Consider the following 17,254-nt stretch of genomic DNA (forward strand, 5'->3'; position numbering starts at 1 on the left):
CCTCGCATTGTGTGTGCATGTCACATGTGTTGTATCCATGTAAAACCAATCTTCCCAAACTTTTCAAGTGCCCCTTTGATTTGTTTTCCTTTTGAAGATATTTATTTCGTCTAAATGACCTTAGCCTTTATTAAATTCCATCCACGTGTAAACTTTGTATGAAATTTTTTTTTTTTTTTGAAGTTAACATTGTATTAAAAGAAATGGAGTACATATAGTGATAATAGAGGACGCTCGGGTATGTCCTTTCGGAGGGCGTATAGTAAACCTCTGTGGATAGGTGTAGTACAAAGAGTGCTCCAGCAAGACACTAACCACAGGCTTAACATCGATGGATTGGGGTCATTTACAAGGGCTTTGGCCACAAAGTGGCAAGCTAGGTATTACATTAATAAGTAAGACCGAAGAGACGAGGAAAAACGATTAGGAAAGTCTTCCAGACTTAGGTAGTAGTTGTGGCTTGCATGTTGGCTCCCTCCTTAGCTAGACGGTCCGCCAGTGCGTTAGATTCCCGCTAGATATGCATCCATGAGACGGGAATATCCCTACAGAAGTGAGAAATCTCGTCAAAATTTGTAGTGAGGTACCATGGGGGGAAACATGACTCGTAGCCCAAGAGACTATATTGCGTGCATCCCCTTCCACCAGGAGTGGTTGACCCCACGCATGATCAAAGAGTTTGATGCCTATAAGCAAGGCGAGAGATTCTGCTAGTTGTGAATTGGCATGACCTATGTGACTTGAGAATTGTACCAGGGTGTTTCCTTGGTAGTCTCTGAACACCCCCGTACCCCAGAGGGGCCGGGATTTTCGAGCGAGCAGCCATCAAAGTTGAACTTAATTGCACCCGACGGAGGGGGGGACCAGTCCCATGGCGTGGGGGTCAAGTGTTCTGAAGCATAAGTAATCCTTGCCAGTTGGCAAGGAAGATAGAAGAAGGAAGGAGCATGAAGGCCTTGTGATTGATGGCCCAAAAAGTCACGAGAGTGTGGATTTTATGGAAAAGGGCTGGATTATCGCAATGGACCCCCTCTAAAGATTCTTGAGTTCCTTTCTTTCCATAGAGTCCAGATCATGGCCTCTATCACTGCCTTCCATAGAAGCCTCCTAGATTTGGGCCACAGAAGACTGTCTACTAAGAATAAAAGCCCGGGGATGGAGGCTGGTATGACCTAGGTCTGGCTAAACAGGTTGAGGAGTTTGGTCCACTGGTAAAGAGCAATATCGCAGTGGATAAATAGGTGGGGGTGGTTCTCTTCTTCTTTAAAACAGAGAACACAACGATTCGGTAAAGCGAAGCCCCTTCGCTTGAGTTGGTCAATCGTTAGTGCTTTTCCTCTACAAGTGATCCCGTTAAAAGTTTGCACTTTTGGTGGCGCTCTTGATGACCATACCTTGAACGTTACCGAGGGGGAAGAGGGGTGAGACGGTAGTAAACTCCTGTAGAAAGAGGCCACCGAGAAGGAGCTAGATGGTTTTGGTGTCCATATGATCCTGTCCGGTCCTGAGAGTGGGAAAAAGTAATCATTGAGCAAGGCTAAGAGGGAAATGAACTCCAGTATTTCGGTGTCAGAAAGAGTCTGTTTGAAAGAGGGGTTCCAAACTCTTCTATCACCTGTCAGCTGTAGCTCTTTCGAGATCCGGCAAGCGGGTTAGTAGTGAGCGAATACAAAGAAGGAAAGCGATCCCTGAGAGGAGAGTGGCCCAACCATAGGTCGGACCAAAATCGAATCCTGTTGCCAGACCTCGGGAGGAATCTGATGTATTGTTTGAAGGTGGACAAAACCGAAAGAAACGATTTCCAAGCTCCCGAGGGTCTGCTGTGGGGCCTCCCCTCCAGTAGCCAGATTTCAGGGGGGATTCTATATTTTTGTCGGAGCACTTGTGACCATAGCTGATTAGGAGAGTTCGACAAGCGCCACGACCATTTACCCAGGAGAGCCATATTCTGCTTTCACAGGGAACGGATCCTAAGTCCACCCTGAGTCTTCGGTCGGTAGACCATTTCCCAGGTAACGAGGTGGAATTGTTTTTGTTCGAACTCTCCTGTCCAAAGAAAGTTCCTCATGAGTTGTTCTAGTCTATTAGCTACCGCTGTCGGCATGTGGAAGAGGGACATGAGATAAATGGGGGTATTGGAGAGAGTGGCTTTGATTAGAGTAGTGCGACCTGCGAAGGAAAGGAACCTTCCTTTCGAACCTGCAAGCCGACGGTCCACTCTATCAATGACGGTTGACCATTGTGTCTTTTTAGGTTTCCCAAGTCCTAGGGGAATCCCCAAGTAGTTAGTTGGGAGGTCTTCCACTTTGCTCGTCCAGCTTGGGAGTAAGGCACTGGTCTCCTCAGAGGTGAGGGCAACCCCTATCATTGTTGACTTTGACATGTTGACCTTAAAGCCTGTGGCAAACTCAAAGCACCTGAGGAACATATGGAAGCATTCGGTTTCTTGAGGATTGGCGTCAATGAACACTAGAGTGTCATTGGCATATTGTAGATGGGAAACCGAGGGGCCCCTAGCACAGCTTTTTAAGCCATTCAGTGGGCCCACCTGGTACAACCTTGATAGTGATTGGCTAAAGACTTCGGCTGCTATAGCGAAGTGAAAGGGAGAAATGGGATCTCCTCGTCGAAGACCCCTAGAGGAGGGGAAGAAACCCTTAGGAGTCCTGTTGATGAGAATGGAGAAGTGGGGGTTCGAGTAACAACCCCTCATCCATCTCTGCTACCTATCACCGAAACCCATTCTACTCATGGCCTCGCGTAAAAGTGACCAGTTGACATGGTCATAGGCCTTCTCCCAGTCGATTTTGAATATAAGACCTGATTTTTTCTGTAAGTGTCTAGAATGAGGCATTCGTGAGCGACCATGACCGCATCAAGGATTTGTCTATCCTTTATGAAGGCACTTTGTGAGAGAGAAACTACAAAGGGTAGCACTTCTTCAGCTGAGTCGCCAGCACTTTTGACAGTATCTTGTATGAGGAATTTACCAAACTGATCGGTCTAAAATCCTTTAATTCGTCTGCTCCTTCCATCTTGGGGACTAAGGCGATGAAAGTGGCATTCATTGCTTTATGAATGATATCCCTATGGTAGAACTCTTCGAAGAATTTGAGGAAACTTTGTATGAAGTTCTAAATAGGTTCAAATTATTTACAAAATTCCAAGTTGGCCAAAGGTTAGAATCTCTTTGTTTCAGAATATTTTATTCCAAATAATTTTAAAATTTCAAGCATGATATAATTATTTGAACAAATTGCGTTCCACCAAAATAGTTTTGTAAATAATAGCCAATTAGTGCTAATTATTTGAAATAATTCCAATCGTAAAATTTTAAGAAATTGGCATTGATGAAAGAAAGAAACACTTGGTGCAACAATTGTTAAAAGCTTGAAATAAAAGTGCATTTATGAAGATTTAGAATCTTTGGTGCCAAAAGTGAGGATTTCCCCACCATTTATTTTGTGTGACTCTTTGTTATTATTATTATTTTTTTCATGGGTCATTCATGTCATCACTTCAATATAGGCAATGTTTGTTTTTCATTTATTCTATAGGTGCATTCAGGTTCTTATGTTTGTTTGTTTGTTTCATGTGTCTGTGTGTGTTAATGTATTCTATTATGGAGAGATCTTGAACATTTAATGATATTAGAACATAAGATCAAGGGATAGGACTAAATGCTTCATTTAAGGCCAATCTGGTCTCCAGATACAATGTTAAGGTTACATGATGGGTTTCTTCATGCGGCATGAAGAAGACCAGATATGGACGGTATTGGAGTAGTGGACCTTAACTCGTGGTTGGGAAACTGTATGTAAAGTATTTGACAACAGCCACATTTGGAGTAGATATTACTTCCTGGGGAAGCTGTTGTGTTTAACTTTGATAGAGGTTCTTAACTTTGTGGATGCAGTCAACTCACTTTAGGTCTTCTCTTCATTCATAGACCATCCTTAATTTTTTTGGTGGCATGTGGTGTGTTGGGCACACCATGCACCTTGTCTTTTCCATCTTGTACAATGATAAGGAGCTGTTCGCATCAACTTTTGGTCCCCACATTTGACTTGATAACCTCTGACAGTTTTTAATCTGATCAAGTAATTTGAATATTTTGAAGTTCATCCCAATCCTTCAACATATATGGAGTTAACGACACCCTGTGCATCATGAATGATTTTCTTTTTTGCTAAGTAAACTAGTCCCATTTCAGACGTATATACACCCATTCAAATGACATTACTTGACATCTCAATACGTGCATGTGTTTTAAACTGTTTCATATTACTAAGCAGTTTAAACGACAAGTTATCTCTTTTGTTTGTATTCACATTCATAGTACAATTAATGCCCTGAATTTTGTGAGTGTAAATTTTTAAGTGAATTGGTCCTTCACTTTTGTGCACTCTTTGTAATATAGTACAGTTACATTCCGTTGCATTTACATACCATCAAATTTTTCGAGTGCACAAAGCAAATCTCTTGGTGTATATCATGTCGCACTATACTGCTGGTGGAGCATATAGACTCTGGGATTATCTGAAATTCTGAACCCTATTAATTATCCCTGTAGGTTCAGTGCACAGGAGGATGAAGAAGAGAGTCATCCAACTTTGCTCAGGAGAACAACTATAGGGAATGGTGCTTTCTGATATCTTACTTATTACCTTTCTTTCTTGAGCATCATGTAGTCTGTGAATTGTTTGGAAGGCAGGCTTGAACGTCATCTATTTTGAAATTGATCTTAATCATTTTGATGGTAGGCCCTCCTGAGTCAGTTCTTGATTGGACACATGACTCTGAGTCAGGGTTGTCTAATCACAATAACAGTGATCAAGTTTTCTCAAGGAAGCATTGGCGTCTAGTTCGGTGCCAGAATGGTAATTTTTGTATCTCAGAGCTTCTCTCTCTCTCTCTCCTCTTTCTCTCTCACTCCCCACATGCACTTGAGTACAAATTTTCACAAAAGCAGTGGGAGGAAAGGAGGGTTATTTTTTTTTTGTTGGAGGGGGGGGTGGGGGGAGGGAAGGCAGGGAGGGATGTGTGGAGGATATTAATGACATCGCATCATAATAGTTGAGATGAGAGGGCTGCCAAAATAAGTAGGAACAACTCTTTAGAGGTGCTAAAGGTGCAGAAGGAATATTTTTAATGTTGTCGTCTTTTAAAATGCAGGGTTGCGAATATTTGAGGAGCTGCTTGAAGTTGATTACCTTGTACGTGGCAGAAGTTTGTCTTTCTTCTGCACAAATAGTAATATTAAGGAGCTTGTAATTTGGAGATTCTGACTTCTCTTTTTCCAAGTCATGTGGACTATGAAAGTGCATGTTGTGTGCAGCCGAGAAGCTGTAGTAGAGCAATGAAGGCTGTAGGAGTGGTGGATGCAACATGTGAAGCAATATTTGAGCTTGTGATGGGCATGGATGAGACACGGTTTGAGTAAGTCCTCTATTTTACTATCTTGCAGCAGAGAAGTGAGAACTAATTGCTTTTATTGAAGGAATGTGTATTTGTGTACTTGTACACAGCACCTGTTTTGCATGGCTACAACCAAGCAAATGTGGCCCTTGTGTTGTAAATCACCTGATGATAATTGTCTTCTGAGAAAAAATGAGTCAAGTCTGATTTCTATCGCTATTCTATTGCCTTTAATTTAAAGAAGTCTGGTGATGTCTTGTATCAAAGAGATTGTTGTTCTTCTTTTTGCATTTACACAGAAGGGGTCTAGGTAGGCATGGGTTGTGAATCACTTACCCACATATTGTGTAGTATTGATAATGATACAATTTGTATATACTAGGTGAACAGTAACACATATTTGATTTGATTCATAATTATTAGTAGTTTGCATGAAAGTGTAGCAACTAGTGTCGTGATCCGTGACACTATGCTATCTGACCATTTGCTATGTTGAAGTAAACTATTCTTTCTTTGATTTGTAGGTGGGACTGCAGCTTCCAATATGGAAGTTTAGTGGAGGAGGTAGATGGGCATACTGCCATTCTTTATCACAGGCTTCAACTGGACTGGTTTCGAATGTAAGATTTTCTTTGAAGATATCATTTTTCTTGTTTTCTCTTTTTTATTATTTCTTTCATTTTTTATTATTGAGCTGTTAGATTCTTCTTTAGTTTCCCATGTTTAAATGCTATGTAATTGTTACCATATGCTTCACTTTTGTGGGCTTGCTCTTGTATTGCAAACTGCTGTTAAGAAGTGCGGAAGGATGAAATAGCTATAACATCCTTCTGGAAAGCATTAATGAATGAAAATTATTCACCACTATCTCTCAAAGGAAGTCCTTGAGGAATCTTGCAGTAGGTTAGCAATCCTAATGTTAAGAATTGTTTAAACTCTAACATTTTGCTATAAATATCCATTTCCTCTGATATTTGGATTCTTCTCTATCATTTCATTCATTCATGTGATGCTTGCTAGTTCCCTTCCGATAGGATGATAGGCATATCCTTATTCTATTTATGGCAGAGTAAAGGTACTTGTTTATTTCTATGGGAATGTATACCATAGTACAATGGAATTTACTAACTCCAAGGGGCATTCACCATCTGCCCTTATGACAGGCAGTGGCGATTAACCACAATGGACCTCCTGAGACCATAAGAGGATATTGGACTAGTTATTACTCTTCCCCACATCTATTGTTAGGAACGAGTGAGAGATGTCCTCTGGAGTTCAGAGGTAGTGAGAGATGTCCTCTGGAGTTCTTAGGTACCATTGTATTGTATTCTTTTCCTGTGTCGTTGTGTTTTGTGGGTCACATGAAAGCAGTTTGTTAATTACCCGCGGTTCACATTCTCAGTGCATATTGTGTTTCTCAATTGCTTTTTTGTGTCCATAATCTTTTCAGGAATGGGATTAATTAGCATTCGCTAGTGCTTTCGCTTTCTCGGACTGATACTTCCTGTTGTAGGTTTGTGTGGCCGCGGGATCTATGCTATGTACGTTATTGGCGTCGTAATGATGATGGAAGCTATGGTTAGTTCTTCTCATGGTTCCTTATAACAATTTACGATTTTTATTTTTATTATTATTCACTATTCAAACAAATCATTGTTATTGTTAGTTTTACTTTTTTGTTAAGATACCCGTGCTATGTATACTTACTCTTGTGCAGTTGTGTTATTTCGGTCAAGGGTGCATGAAAGATGTGGCCCGCAGCCAGGATTTGTACGCGCTCATATTGAGAGTATGTCTAGTTGCTTATTAGTATGTGCTCGTTATTTGCTCTAAGGGAAGTCCACTAGAATCTGATGAAATATTGAAAAGCACTCTCCATTGCGTTGATCAACCTCCAATAAAATGGATGATTATGGAGAGAGGGGACCCTCTACTGGTTGTCTTGTTCTGGTGGGAACCACTCTCTCTGCCAACTGTCTGGTTCATTGGATTTTCATGACCCCAGTGGACCATGAGTGTTTTGTGTTCCATTGGGTGATAGTGTGCTCAATCCTCACGGGTTTGGCTGTAATGATTTTGGAACCTTCATTTTACAGGTTTTGAAGTTACAGTTGACACCATATAATCATCAGTATGTCATTTAACTTTTGCAGGTGGTGGTTTTAATATCTCTCCTTTGAAATCTCGTACCGGAGAACCTCGATCCCAAGTTCAACATCTTATGCAAATTGATCTAAAGGGATGGGGTGTGGGTTACTTCCCATCTTTTCAGCAACATTGCCTACTCCAAATGTTAAATAGTGTTGCTGGTATTCTTATTTTCTCTTCCTGTGCTCATATTGATTTTTCTTAACACTTCCGGGCAGAGTGATTTTTAGAAATGTCAAAGAAATAATCATCTATTAAGCATGAGGCCCGTGGATGTTTATGTATCAGAACCGTAAGTTTCTTACTTTCTTCATATGGAAGTAGCTGCTTGATGTCTCCAGTCTTTGAACTTTGTGAATTTATAGTTCTAGTTATGCTTTTTTAATAATAATGAAAAGAAATCTTGTTATTTTTGATGTTCCTCTTGGGCAGCAGGATTTAATGTATCTTTTTCTTTTAACTCTCCCAACTGGTTTAATTTTAAATCCCAGGATATGTGATTCTGGTCTATGCCACTCAGATCTAGTTTTAGCTGTGTCTGATGCTCAGGACTTTTGAGGTGTTTATATAATCATATCTATTTAGATTGAATCACCTCAATTCATCTGTATGCTACAAATGTAAATAATTAAGTGAGTTCACATATAGCGGTGCTTGATCTCCTTTGGCACACACATAAACTGCTGCCCGTTGTGCATATTACATAATTAGGATGTGAGTTTTTTTTTTTGGTTGAGAGAGTATGTATACCTGCTACCCAGAGTGCCACCTGCCTCATATTCTTTGGTTAGAGAGTTTGCGATCGTGCCTGATATCCTGCCCTGGTGTTCTCGAAAGTAACTTGTAGAGGCCTGTAGAGATAAAGAATGCTGTCAAATAAAAAGTCGAGTCTCCACAGACACAGAGTCTAGAAGCCCAAAAGATACATTTTTTGCATCCCCTTTCACTATATGAGGTCTCCTGAAGTTGGGTGAACCTCTTCAACCCTTTAAGAAGAGCAACTGTCTCGGCCATTGTAGAGTCAACGATGCCTATATGCCCTGAGAAAGACAGCAGGGTAAGGCCCTTGCATCCCTTAAGATGCCCCTGAGGCCCGCAGGGATCGGATTGCTGAGGTGACATCTATGTTGAGCTTGACGGACCCTTGGTCGTGTGGTCTCCAAGGGCTAGATTTGGAGACTGAGGTTGGTTTAAAAGATAGTTTAGCCTGCCAGTTGGTTGTGAGAGTAGGCGGGCCTTTAAATGTTTGCATCCCTTTGCCCAAAAATGGCTAGAGTTATGTGCGGTCTTTGATAGCATGAATGTTAGCTTCCTTCCTTCAAAGAGGGGGCAATTCCTCTCAAGCCAAACGAACCAGACAATGGCCAGGACTGAAGCCCTCTATGAGAACAAGCTAGCCTGCTGGGCAGTCGAGAAACAAGTGGTCACTGTCTTTGTATGAGGTTTTTGCACATAATGCAGCAGTTTTAGAGTTGGATACCTCTACTTTGAAGCCGGTGAACAATGAGTGCTCTATTGGAAAGCACAATCCAGTTTAGCGCCTGGACTTTCGGTGGGAAGATGGACACTGGTTGCCATGGACTTGTGAGGCAGGCTGCAGGAAGGATGTGGTAGAAGGATGAAATATCCTTCTGCTGAGAAACTGCCAGACTTTGTCGGCAACCACGCCACCTTGTTTAGTCCCACATGGGGCAGGAAAATTGATTGGGGTAGGTCTAGAAGTGCTGCAAGTTCATGGATCTCAAAGTCACACATTGGTCTTCTGAAAGTAGAGTTCCACTCTGTGCCCCCCCTATTGCTTCATAAGATTGGGCCGCCATGTCATTAGAAGCCACCCAAAAAAGATTGTAGAAGAGCTCAACCAATTTACTTTTGCCAATCCACATATTTTTCCATAACTAACCTTGTCTCCTTTCATAACTAGCACACATGCTCCTTGAATTTATGGTGGATCGCCATTAGACTTTTCTGCACCCAGCATTGGTAGGTCCCTTGGGGTGCCATCCTAAATCATTGAGCCCATATTTGTGACAGATGACGGGTTTCAACAACTAACCCTATTGAGTGGAAAATGGCCATCACTTCTTTTCCAAGAGAGTGATATTGCAGTTCCTGAGAATTCGAATATGTAGGTCCCAATATTTTTTTTGCTTGCACAGCTTCTTTCCCAAGGGACCAGATGAAATTTGTATGGACCACCTTACCCGGACCTGAGGAAGTCCTTCATCAGGTGGTCCAGTGCGGTGCTAATGGAGGATGGCATACAAAACAACGACATTTGGATCATTGCAACGTTTGATAAGATCGCTTTGATTAGGGTGATGGCCCTCCGAAGGTTTGGAACCTATTCTTCCAGTCTGCCATTCTTCATTCGAATTTCTCAACGATGGAATCCCATAGCTACTTGCGTGGGTTGCATAGGCAGAGGGGTAGACCAACGTAGTTGGAGAGGAGGAAGTCAACCTGACAATCTAGCCTCTTGGCCACGTTAGAAACAATTTCATGTTCCACCTCGATACCCAATAGCTTGAAATTGGACATGTTGATTTTTATTTGGGCACTTTAGGAAGAGCAATAGCAAGTGCTTGTTGGGTGGTTGCATTGTAGAAGACCAACATGTCAGATGGGTGATTTCAGAACCACTTTTAGAAGATTCGAACCCTTAGGAAGACCCTTTAGGAAAACCCTAGAGATTGATCAAGTAGACTTCTCCTACAATAGCCAACAAAATTGGGGAGAGAGGGTCCCAAGAGGATGGAAGTAAACCCTGGGGGACCTTGTTGATGAGAATGGAGAAAAAGGAGGATGAAATGCAGCCTTTCATCCATAGCCTGCATTGTTCCCTGAAGCCCATTTTGAGGAGAACTTCGTCCAATATTTGGGAAACGTTTGTTAACTTCAATCTAGGGATTATGATGAGGTAGAAGATACTCTAAGCATATTCTGATGCAGGCTGCTTCTGCACGGATGTCTGTCTAGGGTGATTCAAAGCTCATTTCATAGATCTTTTCAAGCAATATGATTTTTATTCATATAAAACTTCATTATATACATATTTCAAGTATCAACCATGATAAAAAAAGCTGATGACGAATTTAGTGATGGATTTTACGTTTAAATTTTAGTTAGCAATTCAAAGTCGGATCTATTTTGGTTGCTTTGGGTTTTCTCATGATGTTTAGAGTCTTAATTGCTTTGGGGCTTCTTTTATGCTGCTTGGAGTCTTAGTTGATTCTTTCCTTTTTTGTAATCAGAGTCTTAGTCATAATTGAGCCTACTTGTTACCCGAATGATGTAGATTCATAAGTATAGCATTATTATAAAAACATGCAGGCCTAGAGCTAGACCACTTGTGGTGCCAATTTTACAAAGCCATAGATCTTGTCGTGTGCTGGTTCCATACTAGGTAAGTCCTTGCCCTCTCCAACCTGAGCCAAAATCTCTATGCCGTTTCTATATTGCTCTCTCTCTCTCTCTCTCTCTCTCTCTCTCTCTCTCTCATGTCTGGTCATCATCTCCCACCATTATCCCCCTCTCTTTCTACCATCCACACCCTTTGTGGTGTCTCTTTCCTGTGTTAGCTATGCATATGCCTTATCCATAGCCCTGACCCATCCTTCTCCATCCATCCATTCCAACCCTAATCCATCTCCATACTTTCATGGTTCCACCATGGTCCTGAACCTTTTATGCAATATTTATGCACATCCTCTCCAGAAATCAATGCTAACCTAAGCATCCATGGTTACTTGGACCCAGAGCAGGGGTAGGGGCAGGTGTGGGCGTGGAAGTGATAGACCGACACATGCAGGAAGCTCCCTAGGTCGGTAGCGCATTCCATATAATTTTTAAATTACTAGGGAAATTAATGTTAACATCCCTTAATTTTTACATGTTTGAAAAATGTCCCTGATTTTTCAAATTTTATGCTCGTCCTTTTTTCATTTTTTTTCCAAAATACCCTTGGTATGGAACTCTAAGGTCAAACCAATGTCTTTTTTTTTGCAAGTGACATCGATTTAGAAGTTAAAGTTGATAACCTACCTTTTTTTTAGAAATTAAGTGTCAAACCAATTTTTTTTTGAAAATTAAGCAAACAAGGGTGGGAAGTTTTGAACCACTTATTCACTCAAAAAAATAGACTAATGCCCCTAGTTCAGAATTTGTGGACACCTGTGTATTTTTTATGAGTGAATAAATGGTTTGGAATTTCAAGTCCCAAATTGGTCTCATTCAAAAAATACATGAGTGTCCTTGGATTGAAATTTCAAGTGTCGAACTAGGGAAGTCATTTTTTAACGTGAGTACGCGGTTTGGAACTTGAATATTTGAAGTGCTTAATTTCAAAAAAGTCAGTTGGGAACTTGAGGTTCCGAAACGATAAGTCACTTAGAAGAGAAACAAAAAAAAGAAAAGAAAGACACTTGTTTGGAACTCAAAGTTCCAAACTAGGGGTATTTTGGAAAAATTAAAAGAATACATAAAAAGGAACATGACCGGAAAATTAAAAAATGCGGGCCAATTTTTAAATAACACAAAAAAGTAATTTCCCAAATTTATAAATAATTTTTAAAACAAATAGAAATTTTATTCCAAAATATAAAATACAATAAAAATGGGAACACAAAAATGGAATAAAGAACTATTTATTTGTTAATTAAAATTTTAAATAGTAAATAATGTTTTATAGTTAATTAAATTTTTAAATAGCAAATAATGTTTTTATATTTGTTTGAGATGTAGTTCATGTAACAATGATCCCAAAATACAATAAAAAGAATATCATGATGGGGCACAACAGGACAACTAATTACTATACAAGGGATCTGATTTTCTATTGATTAAAATATGATTTATTTCTGATTTCGCACTTCATAATATCCAAAAACATAAGACGCTGCTTTATTTGCAATTTTACACTTACCACATCCAAGAGCATTAGGGATAGGGAGAGTATTGCAACTAAGATCCAAATTAATCATCTTCTTGGCTCTTGTTGGCCTTTGAGTGGCTAGGCACATCCATAAAAAGTGGGGATTGTGATCCCATGGAAATCCCTATCTGGGAGCACTGCAATGGGATGCGGTATCGACACATAGGTTGGGCGATCCCTATCATTATGAAGCTTCCAGTCACAACCTCACTTAAACCCTACCACCCACCATATATTGTACTTAAACCCTAAGTTTATCAATCCTGCCAAGTGTTTCAAAGCAAGGAATTGGCTGCCAATTCGGGCACCTGGGGATCCTTGTCAGCTCATTGGTTTTAAAATGATGAAAAAAGTTATGAAAGAAAAATCCTAACAGAGTTTGTAAGGACATTCTTTGGCAAATCTCTTGCTCGTATGTCTCATGGTGCATCTTACGCAACTTTCTTGCTCCTACTTCTCTCCCAAAACAGAAAATCATTTAGAATATGCATACGAGTCTTTAAAAAAGAAAGAAAAAATTTAAAAGAAGATATTGTGGGAAAAGAGGGAAGCAAGGGGATACCGGATAACTAGGGTTGACCTTTAGCTGGGAGAGGATATCAACGAATATGGAGATTGTTATTGTAGATGCAGCCTTGAAGCGTTCATATTGCTGAGAAGCTTCTACTAATTTGGCGTCCATCTCTGCAAAACCAGGAGCATAAACTCTCTCTATCTCTCTCTCTCATGCACACACACACACTCTCTCTCTCTCTTGTGTCAAACGAAACACAAGGAAATATGAAAGGCCTAGGGAGATGTAGAGAGAAACATGAGACCTAATTATTGCATTAGCAAACAATTTATTAATTGTTTTGGGCTGACAATGGTGCACCACATGAACCCCAGGTGGAGTTTTTAAGTCTGTTTTTTTTTTTTCGGGGGGTGGGAGGGGGTAAGGGGGGGACCGAAAGACCGAAAAGGGTGTAATAGGTTGGACTTGGGCAATTTCTAAGAAATTGGAAGGGACTTTGGAATTGCCCGTGTCTTTTTAAGAAATAGCCATGTTCAATGCAATGAACTGGGCGATTTGGTGGAAACCGGGGCGAGTCTCTGGTTCGTGGCCCTCCTGAATGAGCCCCCTGGTTCCCAATCTGATTTGTTCTATTCTGAGTCAAATTGGTAAATTTTCAATCACTGATCCTACCCATCAAGCCCTGGCCAAGTCGTTTCAGATCATCCGCTATGTTTGTATATCAATGGGCATTATTTATTGCCTTATATTTATTTTGCCATTTTAGGTTTATGATTATGCTTTTATATTTGGTTTATTTTTAAATAAAAATGAATAGGCTGCTTTCTCTTGATGTTTAAGATGTTTCTGATGATATTTTGTTTTCATCCTGTGTTTCTTAAGTATCTGGTTGTGGGCCTTTATGATTGAAATGTTTTGCTTGCTCTGCTTCATGTCACTTCAAAAAGAAAAGAAGGCATCTTTTATGTTACTTGTTTGCTTGCTCTCTGCTTCCATTTTACTCCATTATTAAACAGTATCTGTGAAAATGATATCCTTTCACTTATTTGTTTGGTGATTTCATTAATGATAGTTTCATAATAATTCCATTTGTGCATTTTCTGATCATCTCTATCTACAAATACACAGAGACTATATGGATCTCACCTTGTTATTTATTGCAGGGTTGCGGGAATGGTTTTCTCAAAGGGATGGAAGTCATGCAGGGCCACGGATCCATGTGATGGCCAATATGGCTCAGGATTCTGTATCATCCAAGAGAGGTCAAAAAGGTCGGCAGTCCTCTGTCCGATCCAGTCTATTACTGGATCAAACTCCAACAACTGGTGGAAATACAGCATTGCTAGATGAAGAATCTGAGGATGATGAAGAATTGCAGATTCCCGATCAAGAGGTCTGCACTGATAGTCTGCATAACGAGTAAAATCCAAAATAACAAACACTGAAAATTGCAAAATATTAGAATTGTAAAAGTAGAAACATGACCGAAATATATAATAGGGATTGGATACTTTGAGACTATTTACCTTTGATACAAGGAGGTCACAACCACCTCTAGTCGTCAAATGTGAAATTCATTAGCTTGGGGTATGTGACAAAGTTCGAAAAATTTCTTTTAGACTTGAACTTGGTCAATGACACTACCCCTATCGTCAGATTTTACATCCAATGACAAGTTTGATTGTGGCCTCCTTGTACCAAAAGTAAGTGGTCTTATTATATACTTTTCCTATTTAATAATGGACGATACTGAAGTATTTTAAATTTATTGTATATCTACCACAAAATATGTTGTTTAATGTATCTAAAATATAATTTGAAATATTACAACATCCATGTCAAATTGTACGATATGATATATGTAAGATACAATAAAAGTACAATTGGCTTTTTCACGTTACCTTAAATACCATAGCTCATTTATACTATTTATATATATGCATGTGTAGATGTCATTCTATTTTTGTATGCACATCTATTAATATAATTTTTATGCATCTCACTCTCAAAAGATTTTTGTGTATCATTGTACCAGTTAGGACACACTTACATGTGTGTCCATGTCCTAGATTATGGAGAGAGTCCAATTTGTATTCCCTCTCCCATCATTGTGTTATCTTGGTACACTTGAGTGCCTTTTCAGTTTTTACAAATTATTTTTACCTTGCAGGCCTACTCTGTAAGACCTGAAACTGAAGAAAAACGCACAGGTTGGCAATCTGCCTTGTTCTCTATTTCTGATGCATGTTATGAGCACTTAAACCTTATCTTTGAATATAAGGAAGCATCTGATTATGAAATTCTTCATGAAAGCAAAGTCATAGAGGAGGAAGCAACAAACCAAATTGATTTATCATGTTTTTCTGGGACACTGAAGCGAGATGATCGGGACAATAGTCGCGACTGTTGGAGAATCTCTGAGGGGAATAACTTCCGTGTCCGAAGCAAACACTTTCCATTTGACAAAAGCAAGGTTGTTGTCCATATGGTTTTCCTTGTTGCTCTTTCGTGCTTTTTGTCAAAAATTAAAGTAAAAATAAACAGAAAAGGCATTCTTTTCTTTTGAGTTTCTCTGACTTTCCTGCTCCTTGGAACATCCATAATTGGGTTAGCATGATTGAGTTTTTATTACGTTTATTGCTTGCCCAATCTTACTTTTATCAGAAAAACAAGTTTATCCTTATGCTTTGGTCGGGCACTCTTTCATGCTTCATTTCAAAGATTGAAGTAAAAATAAACAAAAAACATTTTTTTGAGTTTTTATTACTTTCCTGCTACATGAAACATTCATAATTGGGTGGCAATGAGAAGATAACTTTGTTTTTTTTTTTTTTGGGTAGATCAGTGGGGAATACCCCTACCCATTTTTAGAAATAATTAGCGGTTTTCGAATGCATCATCAAAAAATATTATTTGGGCTAGAAAGAAGAGCTAATAAAAAAAATGTTATCTTGCATTTATCAAAATAATGAATTAATAACTTACAGAAGAATAGTAATTGTAATATTTGGGGAATTGATTTTCTTATACACAGATTCCTGCTGGAAAGCCCCTGATGGAGCTTGTGGCACTTGACTGGTTTAAGGATATTAAGCGAATGGACCATGTTGCAAGGCGTAAAGGCTGTGCAGTACAAGTAATTCATCAATAACCTCTTTCTTCTTCATATTTAATATTCCAGCTCAAACCTAGGTTTGTTGCCTTTAAGCGAGATCTTTTCTTTTGAATGATCAACATTTTAGTTGTTGATATTTGATAATTAAGTATCAAAACATGCAGCACTATGGTTAGGACATTTCTTCTAAGGATTGCTATAATTTGTGTTGACACTTCTGGAATGATGAGGTGGTCATGTGGGTTTCTTCTAATGATTGCCATGATTTGTGTCATTTATTGACTTCTCGTTGCTCATGTAGGTTGCCTCGGAGAAGGGATTGTTCTCATTGGCTGTTAATTTGCAAGTGAGTTGGTTATAAATTTATTCTTCTTACTTGCTCTACTTTTTCACTATGGACTAAGAACTTGTGGGTATTGGTTACATTCACCTTGCCTATTCGGTGTATCCATGAAGGCCTGCATGATGATGATGATTATTTCTGCTGCCACTAAGGCACTAACCTCTTGCAACTTGGCAAAGTTTTGTTTGAGGGCCAATATGTAACCATATTTGATCCATAAACATAGGTTCAGATTGCTGTGTGTGTGTGCACGTGTGCATGCACACATGCGACGCGTTCATGTATGGTTGTGTGCTTTCTAAGACACTTCTTTTCTGTGATTGTGAGATTGGTGAGATAGGCACATTCTAGTGACTCGTGGTATGGCTTTGCGTTTCATGCTGCTGCATGCATGTTTGTGTGTGCTGCTGCTGCTGCATGTTTGCTATTGTCTTTTGATCAACTTCAATGAGTCAAAACCTAGTAGTGTTTCATGTCATTCTAGCTGTGAAGCACTGAAACAACGTTGGCTGTTGATGTTACACATATAGACATGACACACGTGTAGAGTTTTTTTTTTGTTTAGTGTATTGGTAACTTAAAATAGTGATCTACAGGTGCCAGGATCAACACATTACAGTATGGTTTTCTATTTTGTAACAAAGGAATTAGTGCCTGGTTCACTCCTGCAGCGCTTTGTTGATGGTGATGATGAATTTCGTAACAGTAGACTGAAACTCATCCCATCTGTACCCAAGGTCTGTTCCATTTTGTTTATTATTATTATTATTATTATTATTATTA

The 17,254-nt window shown here is 39.5% G+C and overlaps 1 protein-coding gene across 14 annotated transcripts in view; it reads left to right on the forward strand.

Annotated features, from left to right (window-relative positions):
* The window catches only part of LOC18443964 (protein ENHANCED DISEASE RESISTANCE 2), a 33,497-nt gene that overhangs the window by 11,231 nt on the left and 5,012 nt on the right, over window positions 1-17,254 (forward strand). For 4 of the 14 annotated variants that reach the window (XM_020673332.2, XM_088860841.1, XM_020673333.2 and 1 more), the window contains exons 6-19: window positions 4,574-4,641; window positions 4,764-4,880; window positions 5,176-5,216; window positions 5,339-5,439; window positions 5,943-6,038; window positions 6,932-6,996; window positions 7,136-7,207; window positions 7,572-7,727; window positions 14,177-14,406; window positions 15,184-15,223; window positions 15,332-15,486; window positions 16,048-16,149; window positions 16,430-16,474; window positions 17,068-17,208. In XM_020673332.2, the coding sequence (XP_020528991.2) occupies window positions 4,574-4,641; window positions 4,764-4,880; window positions 5,176-5,216; window positions 5,339-5,439; window positions 5,943-6,038; window positions 6,932-6,996; window positions 7,136-7,207; window positions 7,572-7,727; window positions 14,177-14,406; window positions 15,184-15,223; window positions 15,332-15,486; window positions 16,048-16,149; window positions 16,430-16,474; window positions 17,068-17,208 (1,429 nt within the window). The remainder of the gene's footprint in view (window positions 1-4,573; window positions 4,642-4,763; window positions 4,881-5,175; window positions 5,217-5,338; window positions 5,440-5,942; window positions 6,039-6,931; window positions 6,997-7,135; window positions 7,208-7,571; window positions 7,728-14,176; window positions 14,407-15,183; window positions 15,224-15,331; window positions 15,487-16,047; window positions 16,150-16,429; window positions 16,475-17,067; window positions 17,209-17,254) is intronic. The other 10 variants (XR_016051279.1, XR_016051280.1, XR_016051278.1 and 7 more) reach the window with 5 other exon arrangements.

This window comes from Amborella trichopoda, chromosome 3 (assembly GCF_054954075.1).
Source record: "Amborella trichopoda isolate Santa Cruz 75 chromosome 3, AtrichopodaSantaCruz75HAP2 v2.0, whole genome shotgun sequence".
In the NCBI taxonomy this organism is placed as follows: domain Eukaryota; kingdom Viridiplantae; phylum Streptophyta; class Magnoliopsida; order Amborellales; family Amborellaceae; genus Amborella; species Amborella trichopoda.